General features: G+C 52.1%; 1 protein-coding gene across 2 annotated transcripts; it reads left to right on the forward strand.

The window, feature by feature from the left end:
* The first annotated feature begins 607 nt into the window (after positions 1-607).
* On the forward strand, positions 608-18,173 carry LOC134026891 (pleckstrin homology domain-containing family G member 3). Of its 2 annotated transcripts, none has more exons than XM_062469920.1 (16): positions 608-1,097; positions 4,330-4,430; positions 7,116-7,185; positions 7,297-7,343; positions 7,555-7,705; positions 7,924-8,055; positions 8,485-8,667; positions 10,189-10,281; positions 10,367-10,453; positions 10,570-10,603; positions 10,881-10,982; positions 11,066-11,109; positions 12,596-12,940; positions 13,896-13,988; positions 14,652-16,020; positions 16,127-18,173. In XM_062469920.1, exons 1-16 carry the CDS (start codon positions 999-1,001, stop codon positions 16,930-16,932), a joined length of 3,756 nt encoding a protein of 1,251 aa, XP_062325904.1. In that variant the 5' UTR covers positions 608-998; the 3' UTR covers positions 16,933-18,173. The 2 variants fall into 2 exon arrangements, with proteins under 2 accessions (XP_062325904.1, XP_062325903.1); XM_062469919.1 differs by having other exon boundaries at positions 863-1,097; positions 12,596-12,853.
* The last annotated feature ends 55 nt before the right edge of the window (positions 18,174-18,228 follow it).

An 18,228-nucleotide genomic window follows, 5' to 3' on the forward strand; every position in this document is an offset into this window, starting at 1 on the left:
CAGGCGGAGCTCTGCGTCTAACCCTCCAAACGGAAGACAGGATTCAGAGCAGTGAAGCTGAAATCAGTATCAAGATATATCAACACTTATCTGCACATACAGTATGTTCCATTATTAGTGAGTTAAACTTTGGGGTGCAGGAAGTGGGTGTCAGGTGGCTGAGGGGTGAGGGAGTCAGGCTATTGATCAGAAAGTTGCCGGTTCGATTTCCGGCCAAACTAAATGACGTTGTGTCCTTGGGCAAGGCACTTCACCCTACTTGCCTTGGGCAAGGCACTTCACCCTACTTGCCTCGGGGAAAATGTCCCTGAACTTACTGTAAGTCGCTCTGGATAAGAGCGTCTGCTAAATTACCTAAATGTAAATGTAAGTTCTTAGAGTCCAGCATCTCTGCCCAGACCCTTTTGTGTGCAAAATAACAAACTTTCCCCTTTCCTTCTCTCTCTTCCCCCCCCTCTGCCCCATCCCCCCCAATCCCTCTCTCTCTCTCTCTCTCTCTCTCTCTCTCTCTCTCTCTCTCTCTCTCTCTCTCTCTCTCTCTCTCTCTCTCTCTCTCTCTCTCTCTCCCCCCCCCTCTCTCTTGCCTCCCCCCCCCACCACCAGAATCTCCTCAGCCATGCCCGCCCCTCCCTGTCAGGGACCATGAGCAGGAGTCGAGGGCCTTCTCAGGGTCCTACAGCCGGCTGTGTTCGGAGCCGTCAGAGGGCCAGTCCGAGCGTCCAGTGAGCCTGGTGTCTACACTGTCGTCCGGCTCGTCCAGGGGCAGCCACGGCCTGTACGACAGCACCGGCCCCCTGCTGTCCTCCTCTCTCCCACCCCCAGCCAGCCAGAACAACGTCAATCTGGAGCTGAGCCCACCAGAGGGCGCCAGGGAACCTCCCAGCCCCAGGGCAGAGTGGCAGGAACGCTGTCCAACCAGGACCCAGACAAACAACAAGGTGGCCAATAGGAAGGCTGCCGCACCCCAGAATCCGCCCTCGCTCTTAGTCACGGAAATCATGGCGCCCAACCCCAAGCTCACCTATGTGGACCGCGTCGTCATGGAGATCATTGAGACCGAGCGCACGTACGTCAGGGACCTGCGCAGCATCGTGGAGGTGAGGTCACGGTAACGGTGTCACGGTAACGGTGTCACGGTAACGGTGTCACGGTAACGGTGTCACGGTAACGGTGTCGCGGTAACGGTGTCACGGTGTCACGGTAACAGCGTCACGTAACGGCAGCTCATTAATAAACCAGACTGACGTTCTCTTTCACTTTACTACTTTATTAAGGCAAGTCTCTCACCACTGGCCAAGTCCTCCACCAGCAACCAGCCGTTTGACTCAGTGTGCTTTCATGGGTGTTCAAATGGGCTGTTTCACTTGGACAAGTTTATCGTGGTGACTTCATGTCTGTGGAGGACTGTTGGTTCACTGTAGCTGGCCGCTAATGAGAGGTAAAGGGACGGACCTATAGGACTCTCATGGGGCTGTGTCTACCAGACAACTGTTTGTGGCCACTAATGTGTCTGGTACATAAAATGTCGACCAGAGCTGATTGCTTTACCAGGATCCTCTTTGATTTCCTGTTTGCTGACAGACTTGGCTAGAAGTTTTTATTTTTATTTTTTTACTTTCTCCCTGACTGCTGGTCTCTGGCCTTTGAGAGACGTCCTAGGTTGTATAATACCTTATGTGATGCTGGCTTGTCTTATTCTACATAGTCCATGTCAGGGGTCTCCGACCCTGTTCCTGGAGATCTGCCTGCAGGATTGGAGAACCCTGGTCTACATCTTTGTATGTTTTGGATATTTGCTGTCCCAGGCTTTACTAATCTGTACTGGACACCTGCAGACCTGCACACAAAGTACCACATAGACAGCAGGAGCCTGTCTATCTATTGGCTTCTAAATTCTATAAGGTCTAGAAGAACTTTTGCATCTTCTAGTTCTGAGGACAGGAATGATCCCCCCACTTAATTCCTGTGCTGCCAGATGCCTCAGCAGGCCAGGAGGGTTAGTGGCTGTGCCCTAGCTCGCGTCTCTCCTCACCCAGTCTCTTCATGACTGTTCTAGTGTTTGGGACGAGCTGAAGGGGAGCGCTGGCCTCGCTCGAGCACCAACGCAGCCCTGACAGACACTCCCACACTTCCTCTGGCCTTCCAACTCTTCATCGGCCTGGCCTGGCCTGGACCGGCCCAGACCCTAGCCCTGGCTCTGGTCCTGGTCTGCACCCCGAACGAGCATGCCCAGACTCTGGGCCTCAGCACAGCCAACACAAACACTTCCAGCATTGACTGGAACGATAGTTTTCCATAAAGAGAAGAAAAATTCAACCCAGGGTTTCAGAAGTTTTTTGAAGACAGTTACACATCTCTGTTATTCTCACATTTTCATACTGGCATCGCTCCTCGTTAGGTTCAGGATCATGACATACTTTCACAGGGAAGTGAGATTTCACTGGTACCCATTCGATATTGACCTCTAGCAAACCGATATTTACAGCTGTCTGATATTTACACACGCTAACACGACTTCTAGCTGTTGGTGTCGGTGCCTACACCCCCCCTCCCTGCCCCGTCCTCACTCACTGTGGTCTACTACACATTGTGATGCTCTGTGAATACCGTGACCCAGATTCTCTGAGTTGACTTTCGACAAAACAGCTGTTCCCAAACAGCAAGTGTCCGAACCGCATGTCTGAGTGTGGAGAAATGAGGACTGTTAGAAGCTTTGACGGCAGCGGGGCTGAACACTATGCTGCTAACAGCTTCTTTTAACTAGCGGCTCTGTGAATGCCCCTCCCAGCAGGCTTGTTAAACATTCCACTATCATTGAGGTTTTTACCACCCACAACCTCAAGCCTGTGGCCCTGACTAGACAGATCCCGAATGGCTGTGTTCGTGACACAGTTATGTTTATGTGTTTCTATGAATGTGTGTTTCTGAGAATGTACTGTACAGTAGGTGTGGGTTTCTGTGAGTGAGTGTGTGTGTGTCTCAGCTGAGCCATGCTGATGACACCATTGAGGGCTGGGATAGCATGGGACTGTGATGCTCTACTGAACCAGTCAGCACTGCTGTCATTGCTCAGGAATGCTCCACCGGTATAGGCTTCAGTTCAGTGTGTTATGTGAAGTGATGACTCTGACTAGGTCTGCACTGCTGGGGGGGGGAGGGGGGGTAGGAGGGTGTGTGTGTGTGTGGGAAGGGAGGGGGGGTAGGAGGGTGTGTCTGTGTGTGGGAAGGGAGGGGGGGTAGGAGGGTGTGTGTGTGTGTGGGAAGGGAGGGGGGGTAGGAGGGTGTGTCTGTGTGTGGGAAGGGAGGGGGGGTAGGAGGGTGTGTGTGTGTGTGGGAAGGGAGGGGGGGTAGGAGGGTGTGTGTGTGTGTGGGAAGGGAGGGGGGGTAGGAGGGTGTGTGTGTGTGTGGGAAGGGAGGGGGGGGTAGGAGGGTGTGTGTGTGTGTGGGAAGGGAGGGGGGGTAGGAGGGTGTGTGTGTGTGTGGGAAGGGAGGGGGGGTAGGAGGGTGTGTGTGTGTGTGGGAAGGGAGGGGGGGTAGGAGGGTGTGTGTGTGTGTGGGAAGGGAGGGGGAGTACTCACAGTTAAAAGATCTAGGTTTGCATGTAGATTACGTGTCTAGCTGGGCAGACAAATTATGTCTGAGTTGTTCCAGTCCATATTTGGTTTGCGTTTTGAGATAAAAGATAAGAGTACTGGTAAAAGGAGTGAAGTATGCCAGATGAAGGCATATAAGGCTTGTGGATTTAATTCCAGTCCTCGTGGTCCACCTGCCCCAGGGAGCTGGGTCGGAGGATGGGAACTGTGTGTGATCTGATGGACCAGCTGAACTGAACCACTGCCAGGTCAGCCTGCCCTGCTGTAGCAGGGATCCACTCTCTCCAGACTTCTCTGGTGGATCTGACCTGACTGGGTGTGCTGGAGTTGGAGAGATATTTGAAGCTATGACCTGAAGTTTAGTCTGGAGTTCAAACAAGCAGCTCATCGACGTGTGGTCCTTTTGAGAGATGGGAAACAAGAAGCAATACATTGAAATGATGATACACTGAACAGAGTATAACCACACTCTCGAACCAGAGGTGTTTCAGTCTGGTTAAGAGCGCCCCCTGCCTGAGACTAAGGGAAAATGCACCTGAGACAGACAACCTAACAGAAAGCAGGTTCACTTTCACGATACATTTGACAAATAAACATTTTATGAATTGAAGTACAAATAGTGCATATGGTGTTTTGGTGGTATGAGCTGAGGCATAGCCTGTATTTACTGTGTATGGTGTGTATTTACTAGGTATATACTGAGTGTATGGTGTGTAATTAGTCTTTGTTTTCTCAGGACTACCTAGCTCACATCATCGATGTGGGCACCCTGCCCATCCAACCAGAGCAGGTGTGCGCCCTGTTTGGAAACATCCAGGATATCTATGAGTTAAACAGGTGAGCCTTCGCTTTACACATCTTTAACACGCCCTTTAACACGCTATGCTCTTCTAACACCAGATAGTTTTATCTCAGAATGAGAAAGGACATCAAAGACCAGCTACGTATAACCAAGCTTCTACTGCTGGTGTTCGTCTTAATGCTTGTTGAATGAAGGGTGAATACAAGCCACAGTGAACATGTCATGTTCCCCCTTGTGGGAGAGCACCCTGTAGCATGTCTGTGTTGACAGAACGTGTGATGAAGTGGAAGGCGCCAGGCAGGGGTGGTGTGAGGGGTTGACCTCCAAAAAGATTTAGCTGAGGCGAGGAGAAAGTCGAATCAATCTCAAACATACAGACTGGATCAAAATAACAGGCCAGATTGGGTGCATAGACAGATTTAATCAGATTAAAGTCTGACTGTGTTCACCCTGCAATCTCATCATGATCTGGTACCTCTCATCCTTATAAATATACCGGTATGAATTTGGCCTAGCATATGGATTTTGACTATACCGTTCTAATTGCGGTAGAGCCTTTCAGAAATGTGATTTGTCACAGCCCCATTTACACCAGGCACGGCATAACACGGCCACTGGAGTGCCCGGCGTCTTGAGGAGGCCTGTTGAGTCTGAAGGAGAACAGCAGGCTGGGGAAGCGTGTCAGCGCGACACGCGTCCCCTCCTCAAACACTTCAGTCCTGCCAATTAGCAGGAAGTGCCCAGGGGGAACCAAATTACTGATGCGCGAGAAAACAAGTGTGCTCCTAAAGCGCTTGGAGGAACGCGTGCTGATTCTCTCCCCCCCTGGATGATCGGAGACGGGAGCACCAGAGCAGAAACAGAAGCAGGTTCTCGGGAGACTGTGTTCTCTGGGCCGGCCGGTGCTGGAGAAGGACAGCTCTCACGCAGCCCAGACAGAGACAGCTCTCACGCAGCCCATACAGAGACAGCTCTCACGCAGCCCAGACAGAGACAGCTCTCACGCAGCCCAGACAGAGACAGCTCTCACGCAGCCCATACAGAGACAGCTCTCACGCAGCCCAGACAGAGACAGCTCTCACGCAGCCCAGACAGAGACAGCTCTCACGCAGCCCAGACAGAGACAGCTCTCACGCAGCCCATACAGAGACAGCTCTCACGCAGCCCAGACAGAGACAGCTCTCACGCAGCCCAGACAGAGACAGCTCTCACGCAGCCCAGACAGAGACAGCTCTCACGCAGCCCAGACAGAGACAGCTCTCACGCAGCCCAGACAGAGACAGCTCTCACGCAGCCCATACAGAGACAGCTCTCACGCAGCCCAGACAGAGACAGCTCTCACGCAGCCCAGACAGAGACAGCTCTCACGCAGCCCATACAGAGACAGCTCGCACGCAGCCCATACAGAGACAGCTCTCACGCAGCCCAGACAGAGACAGCTATCACGCAGCCCAGACAGAGACAGCTCTCACGCAGCCCAGACAGAGACAGCTCTCACGCAGCCCATACAGAGACAGCTCTCACGCAGCCCAGACAGAGACAGCTCTCACGCAGCCCAGACAGAGACAGCTCTCACGCAGCCCATACAGAGACAGCTCTCACGCAGCCCAGACAGGGACAGTTCTCACGCAGCCCAGACAGAAGCACCGTCTCCATGCTAAATACCAAGCTGGTATTTACGCTGGTCTCCACGCTGGTCTCCACGCTGGTCTCCACCCTGGTCTCCACCCTGGTCTCCACCCTGGTCTCCACCCTGGTCTCCACGCTGGTCTCCACCCTGGTCTCCACCCTGGTCTCCACGCTGGTCTCCACCCTGGTCTCCACCCTGGTCTCCACCCTGGTCTCCACGCTGGTCTCCACCCTGGTCTCCACCCTGGTCTCCACTCTGGTCTCCACCCTGGTCTCCACCCTGGCCTCCCTCACAGCAGCTGTGCAACATTCAGTCTGCTGTGCGTCACAAGCAGCGAGCTCTGGGCTGAGTTGTTATGTAAAGCTGCTGCTTCCATGCAGTCCGCCCTGGAATATTACACGCGTGCTTCCGGAGGGTTCTGCCGCTGAGTGACCTGGCCTGAATCTACAGGGGTGAAACCTGTGCTGGCTTGATCATAATCTCAGATTATCTCTTTCTGTTTTCAAACCTCAAGAGGCTTCAAGCTGTGTCCCACCAGACATGTCCCACTCAGACATGTCACACCAGACATGTCCCACCAGACATGTCCCACCAGACATGTCCCACACAGACACGTCCCACTCAGAGACGTCCCACCAGACATGTCCCACACAGGCCTGTCCCACTAGTTCACCATGGTGACCCCTCCTCCAGCATCCTGTGCTGTTCTAGTTCACCATGGTGACCCCTCCTCCAGCATCCTGTGCTGTTCTAGTTCACCATGGTGACCCCTCCTCCAGCATCCTGTGCTGTTCTAGTTCACCATGGTGACCCCTCCTCCAGCATCCTGTGCTGTTCTAGTTCACCATGGTGACCCCTCCTCCAGCATCCTGTGCTGTTCTAGTTCACCATGGTGACCCCTCCTCCAGCATCCTGTGCTGTTCTAGTTCACCATGGTGACCCCTCCTCCAGCATCCTGTGCTGTTCTAGTTCACCATGGTGACCCCTCCTCCAGCATCCTGTGCTGTTCTAGTTCACCATGGTGACCCCTCCTCCAGCATCCTGTGCTGTTCTAGTTCACCTCGTTCTACCCTGTGTTATGTGTCTCCAGTGAGCTGCTGCAGTATCTGGACATGTGTGAGAACGACCCTGTGGCTGTGGCCAGGTGCTTCGTAGACAAGGTGAGACTCACACACACACACACACGTCAGACTGATTAACTTCCGCTTGGATGCGGAAACTTTCTGTATTGATCTGTTATGGGCTCTCATCAAGCCTGTTCTGATTTACAGAGCGAGTACTTCGACATCTACACGCAGTACTGCACTAACTACCCCAAGTAAGTGAGAGTACGAATGTTGTTCTGAAAACTATTTATTATACCAGAGTTTACTAGTGACACAGCAATAGCTATGTACCTCTGTGCAGTCACACTTCATGACGTTTTAGTGGTAGTAATTTCAAAGGAAATAATACAAACGAAAACCTGTCTTGTATGTCAGGAGGTGGTCAGAGATGTGTGTTGGATAATATGATTCTGTGTGGCCCAGCTCAGTGGCAGCTCTGACAGACTGCATGAGGAGCAAGACCCTGGCCAAGTTCTTCAGCGACAGACAGGCATCTCTGAAGCTGTCTCTCCCGCTGGGTTCATACCTCCTCAAACCTGTCCAGCGCATCCTCAAGTATCACCTGCTGCTGCAGGTACAGTCCTCGTCAGTCCTGACGTGCAGACATGACTCGTAACAATACTCCCACACGGTGTTACACCACCTCTTCCTGCCCTTAGAGACTCTTACAACCCCAGTACCCACCACACTTCTCAAGTGCACATCAACCTCTCTCTCACTCAACTCTCAGTGACTGCAGAGTGAGGTGGTTTCCCAGCTAGGAGTCATGTCTCTCTGTGGTGCTGTGTGCAGGAGATCGCCAAGCACTACGACCCGGAGGAGGATGGCTGCGAGGTGGTCCAAGAGGCCATCGACACCATGACGGGCGTGGCCTGGTACATCAACGACATGAAGAGGAAACACGAGCATGCCGTCAGGCTGCAGGTACGAGAGACTGTCTGACTGCAGAGGAGGGAGTCTGTCTGTCTGTTCCTAGTGTTCCTGAAACTGTTTAAAAACTGTTTCGGTTTGTAAAACCCAAAAACATTCTCAAGTACAACTTTGTTCCTCTTCAAATTAAATAAACCCTCTCGGTGTTTATATGCAAAACGCAGTCCAATATATTGGCCCAAGCAAATCTATAAACTCTATCGATCAGTCTCGAGTAGTGTCTCCTCTCCTACAGTCCTTCTGCAGTTTAAATGTTGTTAGTTAATCTAGTGGGATTACGTTCCCTGAACATGCATTTTGTGTTGGATAAAAACGAATTAAACCACTTTTTTCCAGAACTCGCATAGATATGTCTACATATAGGTTCTAATGTGTGTGTGTTTGTGTTCATGTTGGTGTGTGTGTGTGTGTGTGTGTGTATAGGAGATCCAGTCCCTGCTGATTAACTGGAAGGGTCCGGACCTCACCACGTACGGAGAGCTGGTGCTGGAGGGAAGCTTCCACGTCCACCGGGCCAAGAACACGCGGACCCTCTTTCTGTTCCACAAGATGCTCCTCATCACCAAGAAGAGGGGCGAGCACTACGTCTACAAGAACCACATCTCAGTACGCTGCCCCACACACAGTCCCCTCCAACACCACACACAGCCCTCTCCATCACCACACACAGCCCTCTCCAACACCACACACAGCCCTCTCCAACACCACACACAGCCCTCTCCAACACCCCACACAGCCCTCTCCATCACCACACACAGCCCTCTCCAACACCACACACAGCCCTCTCCAACACCACACACAGCCCTCTCCAACACCACACAGTCCTCTCCATCACCACACACAGCCCTCTCCAACACCACACACAGCCCTCTCCAACACCACACACAGCCCTCTCCAACACCACACACAGCCCTCTCCATCACCACACACAGCCCTCTCCAACACCACACACAGCCCTCTCCAACACCACACACAGCCCTCTCCAACACCACACAGTCCTCTCCATCACCACACACAGCCCTCTCCAACACCACCACACACAGCCCTCTCCAACACCACACACAGCCCTCTCCAACACCACACACAGCCCTCTCCAACACCACACACAGCCCTCTCCAACACCACACACAGCCCTCTCCAACACCACACACAGCCTCTTCCACACACCACACACAGCCCTCTCCAACACCACACACAGTCCCCTCCAACACCACACACAGCCCTCTCCAACACCACACACAGCCCTCTCCAACACCACACACAGCCCTCTCCAACACCACACACAGCCTCTTCCACACACCACTCACAGCCCTCTCCAACACCACACACAGCCCTCTCCAACACCACACACAGCCCTCTCCAACACCACACACAGCCTCTTCCACACACCACTCACAGCCCTCTCCAACACCACACACAGCCCTCTCCAACACCACACACAGCCCTCTCCATCACCACACACAGCCCTCTCCAACACCACACACAGCCTCTTCCACACACCACTCACAGCCCTCTCCAACACCACACACAGCCTCTTCCACACACCACACACAGCCCTCTCCAACACCACACACAGTCCCTTCCAACACCACACACAGTCCCCTCCAACACCACACACAGCCCTCTCCAACACCACACACAGCCCTCTCCAACACCACACACAGCCTCTTCCACACACCACTCACAGCCCTCTCCAACACCACACACAGCCCTCTCCAACACCACACACAGCCCTCTCCAACACCACACACAGCCTCTTCCACACACCACTCACAGCCCTCTCCAACACCACACACAGCCCTCTCCAACACCACACACAGCCCTCTCCATCACCACACACAGCCCTCTCCAACACCACACACAGCCTCTTCCACACACCACTCACAGCCCTCTCCAACACCACACACAGCCTCTTCCACACACCACACACAGCCTCTTCCACACACCACTCACAGCCCTCTCCAACACCACACACAGCCCTCTCCAACACCACACACAGCCCTCTCCATCACCACACACAGCCCTCTCCAACACCACTCACAGCCTCTTCCACACACCACTCACAGCCCTGTCCAGGAAAGGTTATTCAGGGTTGTTGTTGTGTAACTCGGTGTCCTCCTGTCTCAGTGCTCCACCCTGATGCTGCTGGACAGTGCCAAGGACCCTCTTCTGTTCAGCGTCATCCACTTCAAATACCCCAAACAACCCCACACCGTGCAGGTAGACACACCCCAACACCCCTGTGTTCAGCAGGTGATGTGTAACCAGGCAGGTTTTGACGAGTGTGTGTGTGTGTGTGTCTCAGGCCAAGACTGTTGAGGAGAAGCGTGTCTGGGCTCATCACATCAAGAGGCTCATCTTGGAGAACCACCACACCATTGTTCCTCAGAAGGTAACCAGCAGCTACGATGACAACAACCCCATTTCAACAAAGATTAAATCAGGTTCTTTTAGAATGCAATCTTGTAGGAGAAATAATTTAAAACCAAATACCTGTTTGTTTTTCAGGCGAAAGAGGCCATCCTGGAAATTGACTCAATTTGTGAGTATTTCAGCTCAGCTGCAAACTAGCTTTTTCCAAAACAACAGACAGAAAACGTCCTCATTCGTTCTGGTTGGGAATGGCTAAACGCTTCCAAGAAACGTAGCTTCCATCCACAATGACTGTTTACTGATTACTGCAAATGCCAAGTTATGGAATAACCTCAATCTTCAGAAAACAGTCTTACATGTCTAAGGAGCCTGTAATGTGTGTGTGTGTGTGTGTGTGTGTGTGTGTGTGCGTGCGTGCGTGCGTGCGTGTGTGCATGCGTGTCCAGCTCCGTGGAAGAGCCGCTACAGTCCTGAGGGACTGAAGAAGGCCGTCTCCTGCCCCCCTCAAGAGCTGCCCGCTGGAGCCCGGCCCGGACGCAGGAGATCAGGTAACACACACACACACTGTCTACACTAATGTGTTTTGCAAGGACATTTACTTTATACGATCTCTATCTTTCTTCACCTTCAGAACCTTCCAAACAGCTTAAAAGGACAATGAAAGGTAAAGAGCCAGTGCTTCTGTTTTCCTAACACCCTACAGCGTCTGGAGTCTGGCTGGCAGATAGCTGCCCCCCCCCCCCCTACTGCCCCGCCCTCCTGGTGCTAGTGCATGTGTCATCGCCCCAGTACACTGACAGTCCATCCTCTAAAACCCCTGGAAAACCAGATCAAAGGCCAGCACCATCTCTCTCCCTTACACACACACATACACACACACATTCTCCCTTCGACACACACACACACACACACTCTCCTTTTTGCCTTCATCCATAATGATGTTAATTATGGGCCATATTAGCGAAGAGCTTTGTGATGCACAGGCTCTTTTCAGGGGTCAGGTTTGCCTTGGCTTCAGATCTGTGGCGGGCCCATGTCATGCATCCTAATGACCAGCCATGAAAAGGAAAACCTCCTCTTCATGTTTTCTTTAATAGCTCCCTCAGTAATCAGTTTTGTGACCCTCGAGGTGAAGATGTTATCGTGTCACCCTCTCCATCATGCGCTGGCCTGCTCTCGTCCTGCATGTTGGTCATGTCGCCCTGGCAGTCTGAGGCCATGGAAGGAGAACATTACTCCTTGGCTGTATATTGGATTAGCCAGCCATGAGGACTATGTCTCATCATGGCAAAGATAAATGACCGCCACAAGTACCAGCCCACTTAACCATAGAGATAATGAATGTAATTATGCATTTGTGTGACATACGTATATTCTAGCTGGGCTGCTCTATGGTAAACATATTTAAATGTTGCATAGTTCAGTCATAACCAGTGCTTTTTCTACCGTGTATTGTATCTTTTTTCCTCTACGAACTGTGTATGAACATCTTTTGACATTTCATTTTCTCTCTCTCTTTATCTCCACCTCCCATGCAGCCATTCTGAAGGTAAGCTTCGCTCATCCAGGACGACATTTCTGACCCTGGCAGGGTTCTGTGTTCTGTGCAGGCAGACACCATGATGGGTTTATTCAGGTTGTTGTGTTCTGGTGAGATATGCCCCACGCAGGGTTGAATCAGCTTCCCACTTCAGCATTTCCATTTGAAGAGGAATGCTCCTGAGAACAGAGATGCAAACCTCAGCTGAACCTAACAGGAGTTCAACTGTATTGTGTTATTTCTCCTGGTTCTGGTGATGATGTAATTTGTTCTCAGTGATGTGTAGCATGGCCTGTCTTGTGCCATCACAACAACATTCTGCTTTCACGTCGCACCCTTTTCTAAAGAAAACTCTGTTCCAAACCATTCAATGCTTTCACTGCACCCTGTGTGTCACTGCACCCTGTGTGTCACTGCACCCTGTGTGTCACTGCACCCTGTGTATCACTGCACCCTGTGTGTCACTGCACCCTGTGTATCACTGCACCCTGTGTGTCACTGCACCCTGTGTATCACTGCACCCTGTGTGTCACTGCACCCTGTGTATCACTGCACCCTGTGTATCACTGCACCCTGTGTATCACTGGCTGCGCAATAACCCCCATACCTTTCACGCTCCAGCACTCAGACAGCGCAGGGGTGCTCCTGGGGGCCAGGCGCTCCCTGCAGCCCACAGCTGCTGTCACAGCCCTGGGCAGCAGCCCAGGCGAGGTCGAGGATGAGAGGCCTAGTGGGAAGGAAGACACGAAGGAACCAGGCCTGGAGGGGGGGGACTCTGAGGACAGGAGTCCCCCTGGCAGAGACCCCAGAGCGGGCAACTTGCCCTGTGAGTGGGGTCTGGAGCAGGAGAAGGAGGATGTTCTTCTGGAGGACGACCAGGTAGCTGACTTTGCGAGCTCCATGCTGGCAGCGATCTCCTGCTGGCACTTTAGAGCCAGGGCTTTGCTTTCCGCTCACTTCACCATGGTGAGGCTCTCTCCCGCCCACGGTTTCCTACTTCCTGCTCCATCCCACCTGCTAGCCAATCAGCTCCCTCTCCTTCTTCCTCTCCCATTCTCCAAACTGATAACCCACTAACATCAGCCTCCTTTTGCTGTGCTAATGGAATGCCTTGATCGATCCTCACACCGTAATCAGTGCATGGACACAGGACCCTGGCATGGTAATAATCCATCCAATCAGGATCATTTAGTCTGCTGGGAAAGATTTAGCGATCCGGAGACTTCCTTAGAGCTCATTACGGAGGGTCAATCGGTTCCTAGGAGGTTCTCATCAAACTGCATGCCTGTCCTAAACAGAAATGTAGACTAGCTGTCAGGCCTGGTCTTGGTGAAGGACTCAAAAGGAGACCATATCTTTCAGCCATGTGTATCTGCATATATTTGGGGAAGGTGAAAAGAAAATGTGTACTATGTATTTATACAATGCAAATGTAGGTAAAGACTTGTGTAAAAATTACACATACATTTCGCATCCTGTTAAACTTCAGTAATTTAATTTGTTGTTTTGGCAGTTGCACCTGCACTGGAATCATTTGATCAAAAGCTAAACAAAAGCAACGACTTCAAAGCTCAATTTGGATGTCAAATAGGGTTAATTGTAATAGGCCATTGTAATAGCTGCTTTGGTCTTTGATAATCATATTTTCTGAAAGGTTTCCCTTCAGAATATTCTTTTCTAAATGACAGGGTAAGCTTTGTAAAGGTTAATTAATGTGACGTCATGCCCCGAATGTGAAGGTCATCTTTGTGCAGAATGTCATACCGGAGGCACCAGACAACATCAGGTGTCTTCAAATGCCTAAATGTTTTCTAAATCAAGAAATGTAGGGTGTCGATCTTCTGGAGGGGGATTTCCAAGTATTATTTGTCTTTTGTGTGGCGGGTGGTGACCCTCAGTGTGTCTGCTGTGGTCCTTCCAGGAGGAGGAGGGCAGACAGGGAGCTGAAGAGGAGACGTCCGTCCTGGGGAAGCAGGGAGGCCAGGCTGGGGCGGAGGAGGTGCGGGCTGAACAGGTACCACCAGTAGGGTAGGACCCAACGGTGTCAGTTGGAGGGGTTAGCGAAGGAACCAAATCCAGATCTGTTTATATATACATTTTCATCTGTCATCTCACCTGCATATATGATTCCACTAATCAGAATTATTTTTATTTTAAGAACCTATCTCCTCCTATCTCCTTCCCACAGCCATCCTCCACAGCCATCCTCTCCTACCCCCCACCCCTCCTTCCCTCACACCCCCCCCACCCCCCACCACCACCTCCCCAGCCCCTGACAGTGGCTGGGGAGGAGTCTGAGATCGCTACAGATTTGGGCCAAAGCACCGAAACGAAAAACACTTTCAAAATTGCTTCATTTTACAGCTGAGGGAACCTTGAGATAGCTACAGAATTATCATAACCAAACGAGCTATCATCAGTCTACAAATGGAAATACCACGGTCGAAATATGAAGATTTGACCCTCACTTAGCTTGACCTCACCTCGTCTCTGACACAGCATCACATGACATCACTGTTAGATCTCAAATTAATCTTCATGGAATATACTCATGACCATTACGCACGTAGTCATTTTACAGCTACTCATGCTCACATTGGTCCACACCTCATTGTACCTGATACTATACCTATACTTACATTCAGGAAAGCTTGACCCTGTAATTCCACCTTCACAGGTGTCTGACGAAGCTCCGCCCCTTCACTGCCTCGCTCAGCAGGCCGAGCCTGGAGGACAGGGTAGCAAGGTCACGTCTCAATTCTCCACCCCGGCTGCCTCTCCTCCCCTGCCTCTGAGGCAGCCTGCAGCTGAACCCCCAGAGAGTCAGGAGGCATCTAGAAAGGACGAGGAAGAGGAGAGCGACTCTTCGGCCCTCCAGCTGGATACCAGCAACAGCAGCACCGTGACGAACGGAGAGCTCTCAGAGGAGGAGGGAGCCGGGATGGGCCGCGTCCAGCCCTCCTGTGTGGACCAGGCCAGCGTCCGGCCCTCCTGTGTGGACCAGGCCAGCGCCGCACGCTGTCCCAGCAGCCCCTCCAGCTCGAGCCTGGCCTCCGGGGACCTCGTCTCCCCAGCCTGCCCCTCACCCCCGCTGGGCAGCAGCAGCAGCACCACCTCCCTCAGCACAGACCTCCATGAGAAGTCCGGACCTGGCTCGTCTACGACGCCAGCTCCTGGAAGAAGCCCTGTTTCCCCGCCGGAGGTGGAACGGCGCTCCACTCTCTCCAAACAGGACCGGCTGCTCATCCACAAGATCAGGAGGTACTACGAACACGCTGAGCACGAGGACGCCAGCTTCAGCATCAAGCGCAGGGAGAGTCTGTCCTACATCCCCCGGGGCTTGGTGAGACACCTGAGCAGCCAGCTGGACAGCCCCCAGGACGCCCTGCCCCCGCAGAGGAACACGTCCACTTACAGCCGCCCCACGTCCTGGTCTGTGTTTGACCTGCCGGGCCTGGAGGGACACGGCATGCGCGGCTCTCAGAACATCAGCCGTGCTGCTCCTGGTCTGGAGGAGTTCAGGCCGGCCTCTGAGATGGTCCATGTGTGGCAAGACATGGAGCTGGAGGAGAAGGGGACGGAGGATGGGGAGGGCCGGCAGACTGACGAGACGCTGTCCCCTCCCTGTCTCCACTGGCTCCAGAGGAACAACCAGGAGGAGCCTCTGAGGATCCTGGAGGAATCGGACGGAGGCTCTGTGTCAGAGGAGGCCTCCTCTCCGTCCATCACACCCTCCCCAGCCAGGGAGGACAGTCCTGTGCTCGACCCGTGCCCAGGCAGGCCCCCCTGGACCAGGGAGAGGGTGAGGCTGGCCCGGGCTCCTCTGCCCAGGATCATCAGCCTCCGGTCGGGCGTGGAAGAGGACATGATCCTGCAAGACATGGAGAAGATGAAGAACAAGGTGTTTCAGCTGGCTCGACAGTACAGCCAGCGCATCAAAAACAACAGGCCAGTGGTGAGGCAGAGGAACAGGGAGGTGGAGAGCACGGGCACCTCCAAAAACCTGTCTTCCGTCCACGAGGAGAAGGACCAAAACAGAGACAGGGGTGAGTAGCTTCCTGCTGAGGCCTCCAGAGATGATGTGTGTTCATCCACACAAGCCCAAATCAACTGTCTTTTCCCTTTTCCTGTTTGTCTACATGTATTGTGCAGGTAAACCTAAGCTGATGCTGTCACTGACCAGCTATGACCAGGTCATCATCCAGGAGCTGCCTTCTCCCAGCCCATCCCAGTCCCTCAGCTCCGGGGCTAGCTCTCGCGTCACGTCCCCCTGCCCGCCCCTAACCACCAGCCCCCAGCCCCCGGCACAGGCCTTCCACTGGCCGGACATCAGCGAGCTGCGCTCCCTCTACACCCCCACCTCCAGGCTGGGTCCCGGTGCTGGGCCCCCCTCCCCGGTCACCCGAAGCTGCCTGGCTCCAGAGGACGTGCTGGGGAGCTGCAGCGGGGGGGTCATGTCCTCCTGGGGATCCACTGACTGCTCTGAGAGCTGCTCCACGGACTCCCTCAGAGGGACGTCAGACTGCCCAGGCACCAGGCTGAACGTGGCCTGTGAGGGGGGGAGTCCTGTGGGGGGGCAACAGCCCCAGGACCAGCCCCAACTTTGCAGGTGGAGCTCTGTGGACCACAAGCCACTCCATGAGATGCAGAATCTTCCGGACCCCATGAGAAGCTGTTATGTAGCTGGCCATCTCACCCTTCCCAACGAACCCAAGGTGATCATAGTGGAGAGGGTTCCTGGGGGAAGAGCAGGAGATGGAGGGATGCAGGGAGGAGAAGATGGAGGGATGCAGGAAGGAGAAGATGGAGGGTGTCAAGATGAGGAGCTTGAGGAGGTGGAAGGCCTCCACAGGGCAGCACTGGACTGCACCAAGACGTCCATGTTGACTTCAGGGAGGAAGACGCAGAACCGTCTGGTGAAGAACTTACGAGAGAGGTTCCAGAGTTTGAACTCTTAACAGTCAGAGGGAAGTCACTCTGAGAAGTCTGTAAGACCATGCAGAGATATAGGACTACCAGTAAATACTGTTGGTGTTTTCAGAATTTCAGATTCTCATTTTCATATTCTTCATTTTTTTTCTAGTTGTTTTTTGAGTGTATGCCAATGTGGTCAACACTTGTGGGATATGCTGTGTTTATGTCACCACTAGTAACAAGGGATATGGTCAATGACGGGCCCTACAAAGCTGTTTCTTTGTAAAAGTTGTAAATACAATGCTTGTACATGTTCACTATTGACGACTGTTTTTATGTGAAACGGTTAAGTATCGTTGTATATTTGAATGGAAAATGTTTGTGTTTCTTGCTTGTGAGAAGTCATTAGAGACTAGAGCAGTAGATAACAAGTAGTCCAGATCAGACACATAATATTAACCACTTTAGGCAAATGAACTGTATACAAACAGTTGGAACTCAGGCATCGCCACAATCCAAGTGACAACTAGAGTCTTCAACACAAAACAGTTCCACAAGATTAGTGTAACGGTGGGAACTGTGAAACTCACTCCTCAGGTATGTAGCAGACCACCCGCGTCCACGAAGAGCTAGCTTTTCGTTGGCGCAGTTGATAGTGGTCGCGCTTGGCAAGTCAGAGGTCGAGCATTCGAATCCCGCGAGTGGCGAACGATACCTTGTCAGACGGAGCGTGGTTACGTCTGTTACATACCCGTGACATTAGCAAGCACTGCTCATTAACCTATGACCAAAGAGTGTTGTTCTCCGAATTGAGTGGTGATTGGTTGGTGAACTGCAGTACCCCAGAGCTATTCTACTTAACTTGAGTACATCTAGTCACTACTCAAGACTCCTCATTCTCATTCCTCACTGGAACTTCACCTTCATTGTTATCTATGTTTTGTGTTATTTATATAATTGCTGTGTTTGACTGAGGTCATTTGTCTTCTTTCAGAATCGTGTTCCCCTTGTTTTCTATTCCAGAGGAAGAAATATAGTTTTCATGCTTGAAATAGCTTATATTTCTAATTAAAAGCATGATATTTTTAAAACAAATTTGTGTTGCGTCTCTAGGACGAATTTGACTAACGACTAATTTAAATCTATATTTGTATGTCAGCGGTAGGCCTACATTCTTTTTATCAAGTCAGGGTAATTTAACCATGCGGTCTGAGACGTCTGGCTGTCTGGTAAGGATGTATTACGAAGAAATGAATTCAAATAGTGGACCTAATATGTGGAAAGAACGAAGTAACGTCAGACATAATGCATGTGTCGAGAACTTGCAGCTACAGTTTTTA

This window comes from Osmerus eperlanus, chromosome 9 (genome assembly GCF_963692335.1).
Source record: "Osmerus eperlanus chromosome 9, fOsmEpe2.1, whole genome shotgun sequence".
In the NCBI taxonomy this organism is placed as follows: Eukaryota; Metazoa; Chordata; class Actinopteri; order Osmeriformes; family Osmeridae; genus Osmerus; species Osmerus eperlanus.

What these genes read in the sequence shown, in the direction of transcription:
- LOC134026891 (XM_062469920.1), top strand. Translation starts at nt 999, where the DNA reads ATGGCGCCCAACCCCAAGCTCACCTATGTGGACCGCGTCGTCATGGAG. An exon ending in ACACCATTGTTCCTCAGAAG is followed by an intron (nt 10,454 to 10,569) that starts GTAACCAGCAGC and finishes TTTGTTTTTCAG; the next exon opens with GCGAAAGAGGCCATCCTGGA. An exon ending in CCTGGAAATTGACTCAATTT is followed by an intron (nt 10,604 to 10,880) that starts GTGAGTATTTCA and finishes ATGCGTGTCCAG; the next exon opens with CTCCGTGGAAGAGCCGCTAC.